The sequence below is a fragment of the Suillus discolor genome, assembly GCF_016758755.1.
Source record: "Suillus discolor strain FC423 chromosome Unknown F5147scaffold_79, whole genome shotgun sequence".
In the NCBI taxonomy this organism is placed as follows: Eukaryota; Fungi; Basidiomycota; class Agaricomycetes; order Boletales; family Suillaceae; genus Suillus; species Suillus discolor.
In genome coordinates this window covers 167,205-183,818 of record NW_024541326.1, presented here as the reverse complement: position 1 = coordinate 183,818, position 16,614 = coordinate 167,205, and the positions used below count along the sequence as shown (strand labels likewise).

The 16,614-nt window shown below is 47.5% G+C and overlaps 6 protein-coding genes across 6 annotated transcripts; 2 read left to right on the top strand and 4 right to left on the bottom strand.

Annotated features, from left to right (window-relative positions):
• Window positions 1-514: 514 nt before the first annotated feature.
• F5147DRAFT_719739 (PRP1 splicing factor, N-terminal-domain-containing protein) lies at window positions 515-3,990 on the bottom strand. Its single transcript, XM_041438776.1, has 10 exons — window positions 3,834-3,990; window positions 3,715-3,783; window positions 3,492-3,665; window positions 3,072-3,423; window positions 2,720-3,016; window positions 2,545-2,671; window positions 1,870-2,494; window positions 1,562-1,820; window positions 856-1,506; window positions 515-806 (listed from the first exon to the last, which is right to left on the bottom strand). The coding sequence occupies exons 1-10, from the start codon at window positions 3,908-3,910 to the stop codon at window positions 663-665; spliced, it is 2,775 nt and encodes a 924-aa protein (XP_041287561.1). The 5' UTR covers window positions 3,911-3,990; the 3' UTR covers window positions 515-662.
• A 45-nt stretch (window positions 3,991-4,035) lies between these two features.
• Window positions 4,036-5,768, bottom strand: F5147DRAFT_719737 (uncharacterized protein). Its single transcript, XM_041438775.1, has 9 exons — window positions 5,651-5,768; window positions 5,514-5,575; window positions 5,272-5,454; window positions 5,205-5,216; window positions 4,845-5,151; window positions 4,710-4,793; window positions 4,630-4,659; window positions 4,460-4,579; window positions 4,036-4,408 (listed from the first exon to the last, which is right to left on the bottom strand). Exons 1-9 carry the CDS (start codon window positions 5,711-5,713, stop codon window positions 4,361-4,363), a joined length of 909 nt encoding a protein of 302 aa, XP_041287560.1. The 5' UTR covers window positions 5,714-5,768; the 3' UTR covers window positions 4,036-4,360.
• Window positions 5,769-5,795: 27 nt separating this feature from the next.
• On the bottom strand, window positions 5,796-6,926 carry F5147DRAFT_408384 (uncharacterized protein). The gene is made up of 2 exons (XM_041429646.1): window positions 6,661-6,926; window positions 5,796-6,604 (listed from the first exon to the last, which is right to left on the bottom strand). The coding sequence occupies exons 1-2, from the start codon at window positions 6,805-6,807 to the stop codon at window positions 6,047-6,049; spliced, it is 705 nt and encodes a 234-aa protein (XP_041287559.1). The 5' UTR covers window positions 6,808-6,926; the 3' UTR covers window positions 5,796-6,046.
• Window positions 6,927-7,595: 669 nt separating this feature from the next.
• On the top strand, window positions 7,596-9,950 carry F5147DRAFT_585005 (DAHP synthetase; the record flags this gene model as incomplete). Its single annotated transcript, XM_041431825.1, has 16 exons — window positions 7,596-7,649; window positions 7,720-7,754; window positions 7,813-7,861; window positions 7,916-8,014; window positions 8,060-8,134; window positions 8,215-8,303; window positions 8,371-8,388; window positions 8,439-8,483; window positions 8,539-8,658; window positions 8,719-8,862; window positions 8,925-9,175; window positions 9,235-9,296; window positions 9,346-9,431; window positions 9,483-9,699; window positions 9,756-9,795; window positions 9,850-9,950. The coding sequence occupies 16 exons, from the start codon at window positions 7,596-7,598 to the stop codon at window positions 9,948-9,950; spliced, it is 1,485 nt and encodes a 494-aa protein (XP_041287558.1).
• A 119-nt stretch (window positions 9,951-10,069) lies between these two features.
• F5147DRAFT_584991 (HECT-domain-containing protein) lies at window positions 10,070-13,835 on the bottom strand (the record flags this gene model as incomplete). Its single annotated transcript, XM_041431823.1, has 15 exons — window positions 10,070-10,153; window positions 10,206-10,302; window positions 10,368-10,444; window positions 10,500-10,635; window positions 10,689-10,869; window positions 10,928-11,060; window positions 11,114-11,217; window positions 11,276-11,415; window positions 11,476-11,784; window positions 11,842-11,922; window positions 11,983-12,268; window positions 12,316-13,099; window positions 13,149-13,314; window positions 13,362-13,464; window positions 13,517-13,835. The coding sequence occupies 15 exons, from the start codon at window positions 13,833-13,835 to the stop codon at window positions 10,070-10,072; spliced, it is 3,000 nt and encodes a 999-aa protein (XP_041287557.1).
• Window positions 13,836-14,126: 291 nt separating this feature from the next.
• Window positions 14,127-15,883, top strand: F5147DRAFT_719713 (polysaccharide lyase family 14 protein). The gene is made up of 5 exons (XM_041438773.1): window positions 14,127-14,799; window positions 14,850-14,937; window positions 14,986-15,185; window positions 15,232-15,345; window positions 15,426-15,883. Exons 1-5 carry the CDS (start codon window positions 14,391-14,393, stop codon window positions 15,500-15,502), a joined length of 888 nt encoding a protein of 295 aa, XP_041287556.1. The 5' UTR covers window positions 14,127-14,390; the 3' UTR covers window positions 15,503-15,883.
• The last annotated feature ends 731 nt before the right edge of the window (window positions 15,884-16,614 follow it).

Below are 16,614 nucleotides of genomic sequence, written 5' to 3'. Positions count from 1 at the left end.
TCTCCGACATGACATCGATTCTACACAATGATTCGATGATCCGGATCATATAGGGGACGTCACTGTAAGCTCCCTTACGGAATGTCCCGGTAACATGTGGGCCGAAGCAGTTCTTCCGGCAGAACCTATAGGTTGTGTCGTAGCAAAACCAAGCGAAACTCGGAAGAGGTAAATTATTCGTCAACTATGACATTTAATGATGCGACATCCCAACCAACCCCCTCGCCTCTCGCACCATAGAGCTCCTCATCAATAGACTTTCCCAAAGTGTATTGCCGAGGAGCATAACTTGCAGTCCGTTCATAAGATTCTCCGAGGAAGTTTTACCATCGTCTCTTTCTGGTGGCCCATCATCGATTGTCGAAGCAAGTAAAGAACATTGTTTCTTTGTACCCAGCAATGATTGATCTCTATCTCTATCGATTATCTCTTATCCAGCATTCGTGTACTATACATAATGATGTCGACCGTACTTTATATCGTAGTAGTAACTTCCGTGGCTGCTTACCATCCCGCAAGTTAGGTGGTCATCGATAGACTATCGGTACTAGTTATTTTCTTCGAGCTCTGACTAGTACAAAAACCGTAAAAAATACTCATATAATATGACCTGGAGCATAACGAGGAACAACTATATCCACAAAAAGTCCTCGAAAAAGCTTTCATTGCAATGCATCCGCAACCATCGCGAGTAGCTCCTTCGTGCTCTTCCCAACGTTCTTGTCATCCTTCGCTATGACCTGCCACACAGGCCCGTGATGCGGCTCAGCGGCAACACACTGCCTAATTACCTCCTCCATATATTCCTGTAGAACTCAATTAGTAAGCATCTCAGGTGCATGACAATCGACGCACGGGAGTGCCATGCTGGCGCTCGAACTTAAGCCACCATCCCCAATGATCTCCGATATCCTTATCCTGCTCTGTAGCTACACTCCTCGAGAACCACTGTCTCGCCTTCTCAATCTTCCTTTCCGTCCAGAACAAACGCGCAACTGTACATGTGATCAGTGGATTATCCTTGCTTTTTTTCAGTGCATCAACAGAGCGGCTTTTTCTGGTCGGCCGTGGTTCAGCCCATATAGACATCGACCATAGAAGACCGGACGATGGGCATTCCTGTAGGCCACGGGCGAGCATCGCTTTTGCTTGTGCAGCTCCACCGGATCGTTCTTCCACACCAACAGACTCTGCCCACAAGATTTCGTTTGCCGGATTGACGAGCCGTCCCTTCTCTAGCAATGCGCGAGCTTTAATGCTCTTTCCATCAAGCTCCTCCAGCTTGCTTGCAAGCACCCATAACGTAATCTCCTTCGGGCAAGCCTTGAGGCCTGCAGCGTATGAGGCACGCGCAGTGGAGTACTGCTTTTCCATCTGGCGGATCTGCCCTTGGACCATGTACAGTTTGGCAAACTTAGGGAATTTAGATAGGGCGGTGGAGACAGTTTCAAGTGCTGCAGCGTACTGCCCTTGCTGACGCTCGAATACAGCAGATTTCATCCAGATCTGAAAGATTACAGTCAGATCGGTCGTGAATTGGGTATTGGGATGAGATACTCGCCCGCTCAGTATCTGCAACTGTCCGTGCACGCACGAGTAGCTCCCTTGCGACACCCAGTTCACCATTTTCGGCCTCGAGCTTAACCGCGGCAAGCCAAATTTGTTCGCTTTCGGGATTAGCGATAAAAGCCTTTTCGAGGACCTCGCGTGCCGCTGGCACGTCTCCAGCCAGCCACTTTTCTTTGGCTGACATGAGCCAGAGAACTTCTGCCTGCGGGCAATAGTGCACTGCCTGAGAGAGAACTCCATCGAGCGATTCCCTAGAAAAAGTTTAGTACAAGATATATATTTCGCAAAAAAATATCATACTTAGTGCCATGCGCTTTCTCCAAATCTGCAGCCTTTCTCCAGAGGTTCCGCTGATCCGGAAAGACTTTGAGCGCATACGCAAGCACGGCCCTCGCAGTCCCAACCATGCCCCTCGCCTCCGCACTCTCTGCATCGCTAACCCATGTATCTAACCTGTCCTCTTCCTCGACCTCCATACTCACTGTAGCCTTAATGATTGCCTCGCACGTACGCGGGCTGCCGTCGCTCTCACACCGCTCTGCCTCCTTCAGCCACTGCTCGCGCGTGAGTAACACTTGGTGCTGCCGGAGCTGCCGGACACCAAGCTCGATTGTCTTGTCCACCAGATCGAGCTCCTTGTTTATGGTTTCCGTGGTCTTCTCGGGGTCGCCCGTAGCCCCTTGCTCGAGCAGGCGTCCAGCAGCAATCCAAATCTCGTGCGACGTAGGAACAGACTTGCGGGCCTTGTTGAGAACAGCTTTGGCGCGCTCTGGGGTTTCGAGACGGGCAAGAGCGAGCCAGAGCTCGACGGAAAGTGGTATCACCTCCACGGCGCGGGAGAGGAGTATGCGGGCGTCCGTAGCTGATTCTTCGAGATTGACAGTTTCCTTCCATAACCGAACAGAGTTGGGAATATTCTCGAGTGCTGTATGTCATGTAAGTAAATCGCTGTGGACTGGATGGAAAATTGTATACCTTTACGCAAGACACGTTTCTTCGATTTAGCATCTTGTTCAAGGTCGGCTGCTGCAAGCCAGATCTTGACGCTCTGACCGACATGTTGAACAGCATTGGCAAGAATGACTTTTGCATCGTCATTATTCTGAAAGGGATATCAGCAACAACACAGAGCGTGCCATGGTTCACGTACATGTAGCCGTGCTGCCTCAAGCCATACGTCATCGCTCTTTGGACACTGTTCACAACCTGCTTTTATGAGTTTCCTTGCAGCAACCATACGTCCAGCGTGTTCCTCCAGACATGCAGCTGCAATCCAACCAGGAGCATGTTTAGGATTTGACTTGACGAGCGAGTCAAACAGCATGCGGGCACGCTTGATGTCGCCGATTTCAGCTTCAGTCTTGAGAACAACGCTATTGAGTGATGTGAGGTATCCCTTGGGATCAACAGAGGTAGCAGAACCAGATGTAGTGGCTGTCCCAGAAATCTATGATACAATGAGTATGATGCAATAAGTACTATGATAAATAGAGAAGACGTACTTGATCGAGTTTCAAGGACAAGATCTTATCACGAGCTTGGCCGATTTCGACGAAATTGGTCATGGTGCCAGTGTCTGCAGGAGTCTCAAAGCCATTGGCTTGCTGTTGTCGAGTGTCCAAGGAATTCTCATATTCAGACTTGGATCGGTCACCGACGATGATGCTGTCAGGAACGGCGAAAGTCCTTTCGTCTTTTCGCCGCTTCTTCCTTGTAAGATTACCAACTTCTGGTATGCTTTCCCACTCCTGGTCGGTGACGACGGACAAACCACGCTTCAGGTCAGCGAATTGTTGCTGAATCTTGGGGCGTTCAGCTCGATGTTTTACAAGCTCGGCGTTCTCTCTCGCCTCCCTGGATAGAAAAACAAAGTGAAGCAGCTGAACACGATAGAATGATATAACTAACCAGAAAGCACACACCTGCGTGCCCGACGCCGTGAGTCCATCTTCTGATCAACATCATCATATATTTTGTCAGCTTCCTCATCATCCTGTTCATAAGTTGTGCCAGCAAATAGGCCATATTCATTGTCGGGATCTTGGAATTGTTCTGGATCAATTTCGGGTTCCTCACCACGCCTAGCTTGGGCCTCGCTGTACAAAGGATGAGTGAAATCTTCCAAGGAAAAATATTCGAACGCACGCAATAACTTCTGCAGATGGACCCTCTCTGGCAGGTCCAATGTCTGAACGAGTTGTGAATCCAGAAGCGCTGTCGTTGCGTTAGGTCGGGGCATGCATTGATATACGAGAGACACTAACCCTCGACCGAGACCAGCGACATATGATGCCGGAGCCGGCATCGACAAGAACGCAAGTTTGTTTTTATTTGATGCCATAGTGGTCGATCACAACAGAGCGTCGAAGAGAAGGCTGGGGCACGTTTGGGGCACGTCGTCCGAGTCGTCGTTGCTGAAGCAGGAAATGCGTGATGACTAAGCAACCTACTGAATAGAGATTTGTTCTCCTAATACATGTTCCATTATGCGTCTTGCGTTGCATCATAATCTACCCTAGCTAGACATCAGAAGGTAAGTTCACACACAAACGGCGGTACATAAATATTTGAAGTTCTTGAAGAATTGACTTGGCGAAGTTTCAGCGTGCAAGTGACAAAAAGGACACCTAGCTGGTACACTTCCTGACGTTACATTTAAAACGATCCTGTACAACAAGCTACGATGAAAAGTACTTAAAGCATAGTTTGGATCAGTAAATGGTACATGTATGTCGGGATAAGAAATAGAGATAAAATTGTTGGGTACGAGAAACGATGCTCGACGCTTGCTTCAACAACTATGGTCGTCGATGAACCATTGTCCGTAGACACCCCAAATCTATCGGCATGTCAGCTGACTGAAAAATAAAGGAAGCCAAAATACACATACATGATTCACGCACGAGTCTGCGCCAGTGAATTCCCGGTCTAGGAAACGAGTAGGGGTTGTTGCACAAAACTCTTTATAGTCTGCTAGGAATGGCAAGTTCTCGAGACGTTGCTCAATTTGCTGCAAGAATGATCAAATTAAGTCCCAGAAAATAGTGCATCCACTCTTACTCTCTTCTTCGAGCCTCTAGCGGAACAGCCCTACAGGGTCGAGTGGTTAGTATGAGTAAAAAATAACATCTTCAGCTTACCATGTCCTTATATCCACTCCAGTAGGTGACGCAGTCGGGTTCGTCATGGTTGATGGCAAAATGTCCCATCACCGTGCCTGAACGCTATACAAAGTCAATCTTTATTATCAGGACTAGTGACAAAGGTCGACCAACATCTTCGCATCTGGAAGGCCAGTGAGGCCGGCCATGAACAAACATCGGAGTAGCCATGCAGATTTCCATCCTATGACGGCTCCAACGAGACGCGTTGAGCTCTGCTACGTACTCCTTTGTTGCATAAGTGGTGCAGGAATGAGATTCGATATTGGTCCAAGCAAACTCATTGAGGGGAACAAATGAGAAGAAACCGATGGCAAACACCCCAAAAATGATCACGGCTCCGAGAATCGTAAAGAAGCAACATCCTGGGTCATTGTTCCGTCGTCTTCCTGTTGGAAGGAGAGGGTCGACTTCATTGTACCTAAAGATAAGTATCAATAGCTGCATCCTTATTTCGTGCGCTGCACATCATGCCTTGAATGAATTCTAGCAGTCACCTCTATCAAGTACTGAAAGAATTGGGTACAGAATGAAAGCTTACACGGTCCTAGAATCGGGGATTATTGGTACTACAATGTGCATGGGGGACTGGCAGTTTACATGATGCCTGTGACAATCATGATCATGTGTGTGCCCTTGCGGGGTGCAGTAAGCATGGTCGTGATGTGATATTTGTGGCATTGAAGCATGTTGCTGGTACGCCGGAGGAGGGTGACTGAAATCACTAAAGTTTGAAACGTAAACGCAAGGAGCTTAACTATCACAGCAGCCTTGTAATCTCACCTGGTATGATGTGACATCGTATCTCTGAGATAGCTAAGGTGTGTAAGAGACCTGCCGCATTGCTGCGTCGATGCGGTAGGAAGGAAATCCAAAAAGGCAATTAAGGCAAGATCCGGAAAGGCAGTGCGGCAACATACCCGATTATCGATGTGCTCTGTTTCTGAGCCTCGCAGGATTTCTAGTGCATTTACAGTAGGCATTGAGATTGTTGTGAAAAATGCCACACAACCGCTTTGTTTAGTCCCCCGATTCAGCTGAACAGTAAATCACACCATCGCGTACAGCGCGAACCATAAATATCCAAGGCCTATTGAGAAGCTATGGTCTAATATAAATTAAGTGGAAGCAGATTGTACCAAAGATGAGTAGCGGGATCCTAGAATGCACATAAGAGCTATCTGCGTGTAGACATAAAATCTAAGTCGTGAGTGATTGGTTGTTTAAAATGAATTGCTAGTAGTGAGTCGTGACTAGACAGGGAAAAGAAACAGGCTTCAAGGCAAACTGATCTACCGATGACGTATGCCACGGGCTCACAGTAATCCCGGTACAAACCAGAACTTCACTTCCGCGGCATATGCATCCCACTCTGATGCAGATAGTTTACGGAGCTCACCATCCTCTGCGTACGCACGGCTCACACCTACGGACAAGGCCCAAGCCCACCACGCAGCCCCTAACAATGCGGAGCTGACAGGTCCGAGGATGCCGCATTCGTTTACCCAGCTCCCGGGAGTTAAATGCGAGAAGGCAATTCCCGCAACGAGCAACAAGGAGCCTGTGTAGGCTGGGTGCCGGACATATTTGTAAAATCCAGATGTCACGAGCTTGTGCTCAGGGTACATGGTGAGATCGAAGGTGAACAAGTGACCGAGCTCATGGAAACAGCGCACGCGGATAAACATCCCGAGAGCAGCCATCATGACCCCGAGCAAGAACACGGGAGTGACTAAATGTTGTGTGCGACGTGCAGGACAGAGTACTGAGTCGACGTGGCTTGATAGCTGCGTTGAGAAAAACGATCCACAAAAATAGTGGAATGTCGAAATCACTTCATATGCAGCGATCAGCCATAGAATTATGGTGTGGGCCTAAATAAAACACAATTTTTCAATCAGATACAAAAGCTACAATATCACCAGCTTACCTTGAAGATCAACGGAGCTATTTGTAACACGGATGCCTCTTCAGTGTGATAGCGCCATTTTGTTGGCGTTTTATTAGGCGGAGTAAATGCAATCTGGTTGCAGAATGCTTGCACCAGGACAAGGGAAGAGCGCAGAAGAAGGGACATTGCAAGCTATGCTGCGTAACGAATGAACGAATATGAAATGCCTTTTATATTGGAGAAACGGATACCCAGTGCGGTTCAACAGGATGAACCATACATTCACGGGGGGTTAGCCGGCAAAGTGTATCAACCAAAGTTCAAAACCAACTGGGGGTTCATGTCGAGAGCTATCAAGCCGAAGATGTATGAATTTCCAGTGCTGCGGCGTGTTGCGCTATAAACCTTATCTAGATCGCATACATTATGGAGAGGGACCTGCGAACACTCCATTGGAATTGATTATGCTGAAGAAAGTTTCTGCCTGACAGATTTGTGTCCGCGGAAAGTGGGCAGTTGAAACGTATGTTATATCTCGTTTTGGGTGACAGCGCACAATGAGATCACCCTCGGGTAGTATGGTACGACCAGTGGCAAACCCAAAGTACCAACTAGCAATGATATGATTTATCATGATGGACCGTCTCTAACAGCCTAGAGCAGGCCCGGGAGCCGGGTGAAAAACTGTACTAAATCTTGTTTCATTCGCATGCCAAAGGGATTTGATTAAACGTACCGATGACTCCATTAACGTTAACGAAAGCCCACACAGCAATTGGTATTGTTCCTCCGTCGACTCGGAACGAGGCCAAGTTCATGAACTGCTAAAATTGTGATTATGTAATTAACAATCTGAGTCTGAAGTCGACTTCGGAACTGATCCGATCTGTTCCAGCACTGACACCAGATTATCGATTATCTTGAGCACGAGTCCTTGCGCACGAGCTACGAGAGATTGCATATTGATCTCTCCAATGGCAGACTCGAACTGGTATCCCTCCTCATGGAAATCGAGGTCAGCTGCTCAGGTGGGAATGCCGTCGTTCAGGTTTAGGCTCAATCGATGATGAATCATGAAACGTTTGATTTACATATCAGATGGTAGATTACCCTGACCAACAACATCTCCAAAGGTCTGTTGTACACGTGCAATTCAATACGCATCCGTAATTTACACCTTCAATTAATCAGAGTCTTGACAAAAATCAATGCTTTACCCCCTCTCGTAACGCCCGCAGAAGTCGGTGTTTAGTATTTTTATCTGCTGCTATTCATTACCGTGATTGTATTCTAGATTGAGCGCCTTCGCTTTCAGATAACTGCTGTGCAACGGAACGAGGCCTTCTTGCTCCATGCGGGAGATTGCGCAGAAAGTTTTGACGCGTGTACTCAAGTGAGCTATTCCATTCTCATTGCAGCCTTCTAAAGCGTTTGGAAGCAAAACATATCAGCAAAGATCGGGTTGATACTTTCGTTTTCTCTCATACTTATTTGGGGTGGGCGTCTCCCAGTGGTGCGTTGAAGATGCATGCCATAATGCATGATTGGTTTGCCAGCGCGCATATATTCTCACAACGGGCTTTCGCGATTTAGGTACGCATCGGACGCATTGCTGGGCAATATGCCAAGCCCAGGAGCAGCGGGACAGAAACGATTGACAATAGAGAGGTTTTGAGCTTCCGGTGCGCAATGGCTAATTCAGACATCGAGTCAGACATCATCTAACTCCAACTTGAATTCATATTGCAGTGGTGATAACGTCAATGGGTAGCGACAACAGAAGAATCTATTTTGATTGACAACTAAACTTTTAGCAGGCTTGATCCTAATGATCGAACCCCAGATCCTGAGAGACTCCTTAGGTTTGTGCTTCACTACCCCATTATAATCGTCATTGAACATCCTTCCTCATATCAGTGCCTACTTTCATTCCACCGCTACCCTCAATTACGTTCGTGGGCTTCTCACATCCGGATTTGCTTCATTGCATCACCCGCGGGATTGGTCACTCTCACATGTCCGTTCACCGGCGTTACGGTCAGTATATCCTCTCACATGCTCTTACATCCCTGATTTCGGGCATTGTATCTACCGCAGGAGCGAGTTTGAAAAAATCACTCGAGGTCTTTCTGATGCGCTCGACTTCAGCCACACGATAGGCGCTGACTCAGGTAGGGAAAGTGCGCCCTTTGACCGGGGTGGTGGTCGAGGTGTTCTGGGCGAGATTGATTTCTACACGAGGTCAGCTCCCTAATGACATGACATAGTGTGGCGGATCAAATTAATGGTATTGGAAACTGCAGCCACGAAGGGTTAATGCTGGACTGGGAGCAAGCAATGACACGGGAAGTTAATATCGCTGGGTCAGGCCGGTCAGGGCCGTCTCCGCAGCAAAAGGGCTTCTACAATACTTCTGCCCACTTTATATGGGTTGGCGACCGTACAAGACAGCTTGATGGCGCCCATATCGAGTATTTCCGAGGTATCCGCAATCCCATCGGCATCAAGGTCGGACCTTCATTAGAAAGTGCAGAGCTAATCAGGCTCCTACAAAGTATGTATAATTCTGGGAGTACGTCTCACAGAACGTACTCACCGCATGCCTCTTTATAGTCGTGAATCCAAACAAAGAGAGTGGTCGCGTGACACTCATCACCAGGTACGGAGCAGGAAAAGTGCGTTCATTCTCGACTGTTTTCGACAACCTTTGACCAAGCTATCAAGATCGGGGATCACCTCCCTGGCCACATTGAAGCCGTTAAGCACTCTCAACACCCGGTCGCATGGGTATGTGATCCCATGCACGGAAAGTATGTTTACATCCTTGATGACGTGAAACGTGAGCGCTAAGCCATTCCAAGCACACTTACTTCCAACAGTGGCTTCAAAACACGTAACTTTGGGACTATCATCAGCGAGCTGACTTCCTGCATCAGTATTCACGCTGCATGTGGGTCTCGGCTTGGCGGAGTCAGTCTTGAGTTCACAGGCGAACTTAATGACGAAGGCTTCAGCGTGACAGAGTGTCTTGGGGGAAGCATGGAGCTCAGCGAGGAACAGCTGGGGCTCAGATACCAGGTGTGCCAGACTACATCCGTATTCAATTGCTCTTCTGACCGTCAACCTCAACGAAGTCGTTCTGTGACCCCCGACTCAATTTCGAGCAATCGCTTGGTATGACGAACTAAGTTTAAGTCAAGAATTACTTTCAGTTGACACATTTGACAGACGTCGCCTTTCTTATATCGAACTACTTCAAGGAGGAAAGACTGGGTGATAAAGGAGAAAACAGTATCTATGCCGCCCTTGGAGGAAGAAAAACAATTTGATAGAAATATGATGATATTTCAAGATGTAAAGTCCATCTTGCAAGATGCTGTACAGCTGTATATATCCGTGATACAGCAACAACAATACAGTGGGTGAAAATGATGGCTGTAGAAGGGTACTATGAGAGATCGAAGCCAGCGCCAGAGGAGATTGCCTGTAGGAGCTTGTCACGAAGCTTTGTTTCGCTTGTATATCTGGGCAGCTGATTGTAACAAGTCAGTTACGCTATATATGTCAGCACAAAGTCATTTTACCTTTAGGAGGTTCACGCAGGTGCTTGAAGTTGGTAATCGGTGCTCGTCACTCCCTGCATCGCGTATGGCGAAGAGAGGGTTTAGCTGCTTAAAACCTCTGGAGAATTATGAGCGCCTGACACGGCAAGTAGCAAGGAGAAATAGTGGAGGCTATGAACTCACAGAAGTGGCGGTCGACTGCAGCTTGTGACAAATCTCAAGAACAACCGTCGTTGTTCCTGATCGAAATCCTCCAAAACCTACAGATGAAAGTTACGATCGATAATACAATTTGCAGTCCATGAAAATACTGACCTTCCAGAAAGTCTGTATAGTGGGTTCGTCATTATCATATAAGCCCCCATATTGGGTATGTGTTCTCAAGTCCTGCACATCCACAGGTGCGTTCACGCCACCTAGCAATATCTGAAGTTCCTGCTGATTGAACATTCTAGAAAGAGCTATATCAACAATCTAGGCAGAGTTAATTTGATCCCAACACACCGAAGCCATTTGGGGTCTATCATATCAGAAAGACCCTCAAAGAATGCCTCGCTCTGGAGCTTGATCTGCTTGCTCAGTCTGTAGTGAGAAGTAAGGTAGATATATTGCAGTCGGTTCTCCCGGGTCACCGGGACATTGCTGCCATCGGGTATGAGGTCCACAGCTTTGGCGACCCCAAACTCTGGTAACATCCCGCGTCAGAAAATATAATCCGAGCGCAGATTTTAGTAATGACCAACCTTCGATCGCAACGGTGAAGTTCAATGCGAGATCTTCCACATCTCCAGTGTAGTTCTTGAGGAATATGAGACCCTGGTATAAATCAGGATCGAGAGAAGCAAGGTCGTCCAGAAAACTTTGTTTGTCTAGCCACTGTATCGTTGATCAATCACGTGACAGCTTGTTATCAATGATACGGCAATTACCTTGGCTAGGAAAAACCCTGCGAATGCGACCTCGACGAGGATGCCCTTATAGAGTGCCTTGCCTAGAATTCGTCCGATGAAGCGATACCAGTTCAGATTGTGCGCTGCATCGGATATGAACGTGAGTGTAAGTATCAAAGAATAGATCTGCGAACAACATACGTTCTGTGGCGTACGAGTGGGGATTAGGGTAAATCTCATTCCTTTTAGTTTCCAGCCATAGTCCACGATCTGTGTCAAACACTTCCTTGCACAAGGAAGTAAAAAACTCCTTGAACACGCCACCGCCGTCAATTCCGGCCCTAACGAATGACCACCCATCAGTATCTGTACATTAGACAAATTTTATGCCTTATACACACTCAGGCTCTCCGAATTGATCGATAAATGTTATAGCGATCGGGGCCCTGAGATCTGCTTCGGCCAGTCTATCATATCCATCTTGCGCGATATGGCCTCTGCGAATGGATACATCGATGCGCCCACGTGTGTCCCTATTGCGGTTCCACTTATCGTTTTCTACGAAGCGCCGGAAAATCAAAACACGAGTCTCAAATTGGACAGCGAATGGAATATTGTTGAGGACCCCGAGCCGAGGGGAAAAGTGTGAGAGCTGTCTCTTCGTCAAGGTCCGCGGCGCAGAGGACTCGTCGAGCTGCTGTTCTTCGAATCTGTGAAGACGTTAGTTAACACAGATTAGAGATGATAGATTCACGAGTGCGACCCACACAGCAGCATCTATGAAAGAATTCATGTCGATCTGAGAGCTTATATGCCAGTGGTTCTCAGGCATGAAAGGTTTGCGGGAGCTGAAAAATACCAAGTCGGTATGAATTACTGAGCGACTGCGATTATATGCGCGAACTTACTCCCGTGCATGAATAGCTTGTAGACATTTCGTTATCTTGTCTCGTACACCTACCCAACGGAGATTCAGACCCGGCACACCACCTTCCTGGATCTTCGTCTGGTCATCCCGCCAGTAAAGAGTAAATGCGATGTTAAACAGCGCACGAGAAAAGGCCACCAGTTCGTCCAAACTCAACGACGTTCGGGAGTTGGAGAAAAATTCATCATCACCCATCGTCAAGAGAGATTGAGTATAAAGCTCAGTGAGTAAGAGTAGAGGCGGCCACGCCGATGCTAGCGAGGGGTCTTGATTATAATCAGTATGATTCATCACAGGAAGCACGAAGACGAACCCATCAAGGATGACAGATTTTCATTTTTCCCAAGTGGAGAGTTCCGTACATAGTCACGGTAAATCTCGCGCACAAGACCACCCCCTCCATATAGCAGCAACGTACTCAGTATTTTGCTCTTCCGGGTAGGACATACGATGCATAAGTTGACAAGCCATGATACAAGATCGGGAAGTGCGCCATGATCATGCTGAGCTGCCTTCAGCAAGGAATTCAAGTGCGAAGGACTCGGAAGGATCTGGAGACGCTTCTGTGTCCGAGCATCTAGCGGAGGCAGCCTTGGCGTCGGTGCAAAAGATGTAACAACTGCAACTTGTGGTTGTTCTGATTCCGAATCATCATCGTCAGCCCAAGACATTGTGGGAGCGCGGGCATCAGATACTGATGGAGGATCGAGCACATGCACAGGAAGGATGCTCAGCGAAGCGGTCATGAGCTGGAGATATGTTTTCAAAGACGGAAGAGGTAGAATCGCATATCTTGGGGAGGTAAAAGCGTACAGGTTGGCTATAAGATGCACATGGGATTGGAGAGGGATTGTGGAGACAATTTCGGCAATAGAAGTCGACAAGACTGATAATGAAGATAGAGGAAGTTTTGCGGAAAGGGCTGTGAGTGACGAGATCGGGATTCGATTTGGGAGAAGAGGGATTGTGAGTATATGAATGACGAGAGACCGAAAGCACTGCAAAAATGCCTCTGAAGAGCGTTCTAATGTGTTGAGCGGGCGATATATGAGTTCCACAAAGAAAGGTAGGGTTGGAGCATTCTTTGTCTCCGGCCCCTGAGAACAATATAAAAGATATAGAGAAGATAGGGCCAAGGAAACTCACAATGGTTTGTATTGAACGAGCAAGGTATTGATACAAGTCATGCCTTACAGCATATTCGGTGATGCTCACAGTGAGCTGATTACCAGAAAATCCCAATGCTTCAGTAGCAGATGCTGGGTTCAAGAGAGTGCACAAGACTTGAAGGCATGAGACAGCGCGTTCAGATCTGGATCAGGTTAGCTCAGTCAAGAGATTGAGAATATGTATCAGAACCTTGGGCGATCAGAAACAGAGCGTAGGAGTAGGAAGAAAACTTGTCGCATCAGTACAAGCCAGTGTTCTCGATCACGGCCATGGGCGAGGCTGAATAGCGAACCTAGGTGAATGATTATTTGGTGGAAGCATGGCGTCGTACGGAAGCCGCGTACCTTGAGAAAGGACCTCCACAGCCCATTTATCGAGGAAATCGGTGTCTTGTCCGATGAGGACGAGACATCGGAGGCCAGTGAGTCCTGTAATATCACCTGCGAACAGTTCACGAAGTTCCTGGCGGACCCTTCTGGAGTCGGTGATGCCACGCCACCAAGCCTGGATTGTAACTGCACTATCTTGTCGTTTTCGGACAGTTTCCCTCTCGATTCTTCGAGCTCTGGCCTGATTTAAGATAGTTGCTTGAGAGGTGGTGACCGAGCTCGATCCGCCAAGATTGATCTCGCGACGTCTTTCGTCCCCAAAGAGTGGTAGCATATCCTGTGGTTTTGATATGAATTTGCGTGCTTGAAGATTTGGCTGCGGAAAGTAGTCTTGCCTGTTGTCAGAGTGTAGTGACCTGGTTGGTTGGTTGTACTACGGTAAGTAGCAATAAGTATGTCGTACTATGATACTAGTAGTATGTAATTCGGAAGCGGCTACGCGTTCTTGCTTAGTCAACGAATAAACCCTAACCCTAGAATGGGTTTTGAACTAGCTCAAAGTTGGTCACACATCGGGGGTTTCAACGTTTTGCCTCTTGAATTTCAATCAAAAGCAGATCTGGACCTGACTAGACCATTCCAGACATAGCCTAGAGCGTTTCAGAGCACTCTGGATTACCTTTCGAATGTAATTTCACTGGCGGCAAAAGGTGGTAAAGTGTCAGTTTCCCGCTGTGTCACGTTTAAATATTTACATAACTTCACTCATATCACTCATTACGCGCGCGTACTACGACTATCATCTTGCTCTTATTTCTTTTCACACTAGGTTTTTCATACATCTTGCCATCTCGACGGTATTATCATATAGGACCGAGCGGCATCGAGTATGCTTTCGCCTTGGTCACAACTATTCCCAATCAGCAGCTTTCACCTAGGATTCACGACTTTTTCGCCCTCTCCTGCATCAATTGACGAGCATCATGTCATCTCAGTCCGTCTCGCAGATTCTCCTCTTGGGATACACAAAATCACGCGCTCGTTGACTCACGAGGTTGTATGCCCACCACCCACTCTGCATCCATCCTCGGACGACCCTCAGCTCGCTTGGCAGGCCAGATACCCCAAGGGTTCCTGTAGTCCAAAAACGGAAATCCCTGGTGGATTTGGATTTTATCTCGGTGGGCCCAAAGAAATTGTGTCCTTGTTGGAAGGCGCAAAAGAAGCAGTTTTTGGATATCGGGTGATGTTTGAGAAGGGTTGGGAGTGGGTCAAAGGAGGGAAATTGCCAGGAATATGTGCGCTCATCCCCGATCAAGTGCTGAAATGAGATATTGATGCATTGCAGACGGTGGTATCGGCGACATTGCCTATAGATGCTCTGGTGGACGGCAGAACGACCGTTGCAAGTGCTTTGATGTTCGTCTCATGTGGAGGTAAGTAGCACGCACCCCTTTCTGACTTGTTTCCTGATGCCTGGCTAGGCGTGGTGGGCAAGGAGAAATTTACGCCTATCTACCTATAAACGAAACAAATACAAATGCACTTATTGCGGTTCCGCCCTGCTCCGAAGCCAACCCTGATTATGGGATATCAGTCGGAATCGGCGCATGGATCTTTGGGTCAGGTGTCTGGACAACTATCGCACAACGTGTTCAACTTAATGATATCGGCAGAGCTGATGGTGAGGTGTAGTGATCGCTGGGGTAATACTGAATCTTGTGTCCTAGGAGAACTCCAGCTCTGGATTAACGGCGAATGTGTGATCCACGCAAAGGGGCTAATTTTCCGAGAGGACGAGGCATCCCATATCAAGGGCATGCATTTTCAGACGTTTTTTGGAGGTGCGCGAATTCTTCCGTTGCTTGTTGTCTGGTAAATGCTTTTCGGTTGCAAATTGGTTTCTCATATTATTATTGATCAGGACATGGGTCCGATTGGGCATCACCCAAAGATCAACATGCTTGGTTTTCCGATGTCTCTGGAGCCGTCATTCGTTGATATATGTTTTCTGAACGAGTCTCGAGTTATTTTGCGCTCGTTCATGCTACGTGTATCCTCACAATACATCTCCAGTGAGGCATTTAGCCATACATCGACTCACCCCCTTTTTTACTTTCTTTCGTTTGAAATGTTTGTCATGACACACATGCAGTACACCTTCCAGTTTATTTTTGAACGTGCCTTGATGTACTCCGATTGACCTCTTGGTAGATAATATATGTAGGTATCGCCGGTCATTCATTACAACCATACTACAGCAAGTGATTTCGACTCGGAGCTTCCCCACCAGGGAAGGTCGTTCGTACAGTAAGCACATTGTGCATATTCACCTTATGCAATTGCTTTGCCTCCACAGTGCGACCCAGTAGCAAACAGAGATGGTCTTTCTGAGGATGAAACACACCAGCTTTCTCGTCACTGACCTAGCTCATAGCTGATTATTCCCAGCGCGAACTTACGATATTTGTCAACTGAGCGAGAAGTCCGTATGACCACTGGAGCAAATGGGCAGTCGTGAATTTAGGAGATACAATCAACCGAAAGCTCCATCATGTTGTGACTCTAACTTGCTCTCATAAACCAAACATCGTTCTTCATCTACTCCACATCCAAGGGATCCGAGAGGCGCACAATGCAGATATTTGCATTACGACACCACCTGAACATTGAGCGTATAGCCTCATCGAGCTCCGTGCTCACTGCTGTTTATTTTATTGATGCCAATTGGGTTTTCCACCATGTCCTAGTTCCGTCGCCTTCTCGCAAAACTTCGACAAGTTTTGAAACCAGTCTTTGCCGCATTCCAAGACTTCCTAGTGGTGATCGAGACTTGTTGAGCGCATGAATGCTATCTAGACAAGTTCACTCGCACCTTCTCGTCTGTAGAATGAAATGGTAGCGCACCCCACTCATCTTGTTCCAAAGCATCCTCTTCTATTTTGAACTGCAAGTGCGTGGCGAGTCTCTCGCAAGCCACACACGCATCATAGAAGTTCGGAGGGATCGAGCGCACGATGAAAACGTACAAACATCTTCATTGAAACGGTGGACGGTATTGGCAGTGGGGGATTGTGATCACTGCTTATTTATATCCTCTTAGTTGAACAGCG

Excerpts from the sequence above, each read along its gene's own strand:
- F5147DRAFT_719739 (XM_041438776.1), bottom strand. The coding sequence starts at position 3,910 with ATGGCATCAAATAAAAACAAACTTGCGTTCTTGTCGATGCCGGCTCCG. Across the intron at positions 3,666-3,714 it reads CCATCTGCAGAAGTTATTGC|CGAGGCCCAAGCTAGGCGTG; the intron begins GTGCGTTCGAAT and ends TCCTTTGTACAG. Across the intron at positions 3,424-3,491 it reads TCACGGCGTCGGGCACGCAG|GGAGGCGAGAGAGAACGCCG; the intron begins GTGTGTGCTTTC and ends TTTTCTATCCAG.
- F5147DRAFT_719737 (XM_041438775.1), bottom strand. The coding sequence starts at position 5,713 with ATGCCTACTGTAAATGCACTAGAAATCCTGCGAGGCTCAGAAACAGAG. Across the intron at positions 5,455-5,513 it reads ACGATGTCACATCATACCAG|TGATTTCAGTCACCCTCCTC; the intron begins GTGAGATTACAA and ends TTCAAACTTTAG. Across the intron at positions 4,794-4,844 it reads GGCCTTCCAGATGCGAAGAT|CGTTCAGGCACGGTGATGGG; the intron begins GTTGGTCGACCT and ends GACTTTGTATAG.
- F5147DRAFT_408384 (XM_041429646.1), bottom strand. The coding sequence starts at position 6,807 with ATGTCCCTTCTTCTGCGCTCTTCCCTTGTCCTGGTGCAAGCATTCTGC. Across the intron at positions 6,605-6,660 it reads TAGCTCCGTTGATCTTCAAG|GCCCACACCATAATTCTATG; the intron begins GTAAGCTGGTGA and ends TGTTTTATTTAG.
- F5147DRAFT_719713 (XM_041438773.1), top strand. The coding sequence starts at position 14,391 with ATGCTTTCGCCTTGGTCACAACTATTCCCAATCAGCAGCTTTCACCTA. Across the intron at positions 14,938-14,985 it reads GATGTTCGTCTCATGTGGAG|GCGTGGTGGGCAAGGAGAAA; the intron begins GTAAGTAGCACG and ends ATGCCTGGCTAG. Across the intron at positions 15,346-15,425 it reads TTTTCAGACGTTTTTTGGAG|GACATGGGTCCGATTGGGCA; the intron begins GTGCGCGAATTC and ends ATTATTGATCAG.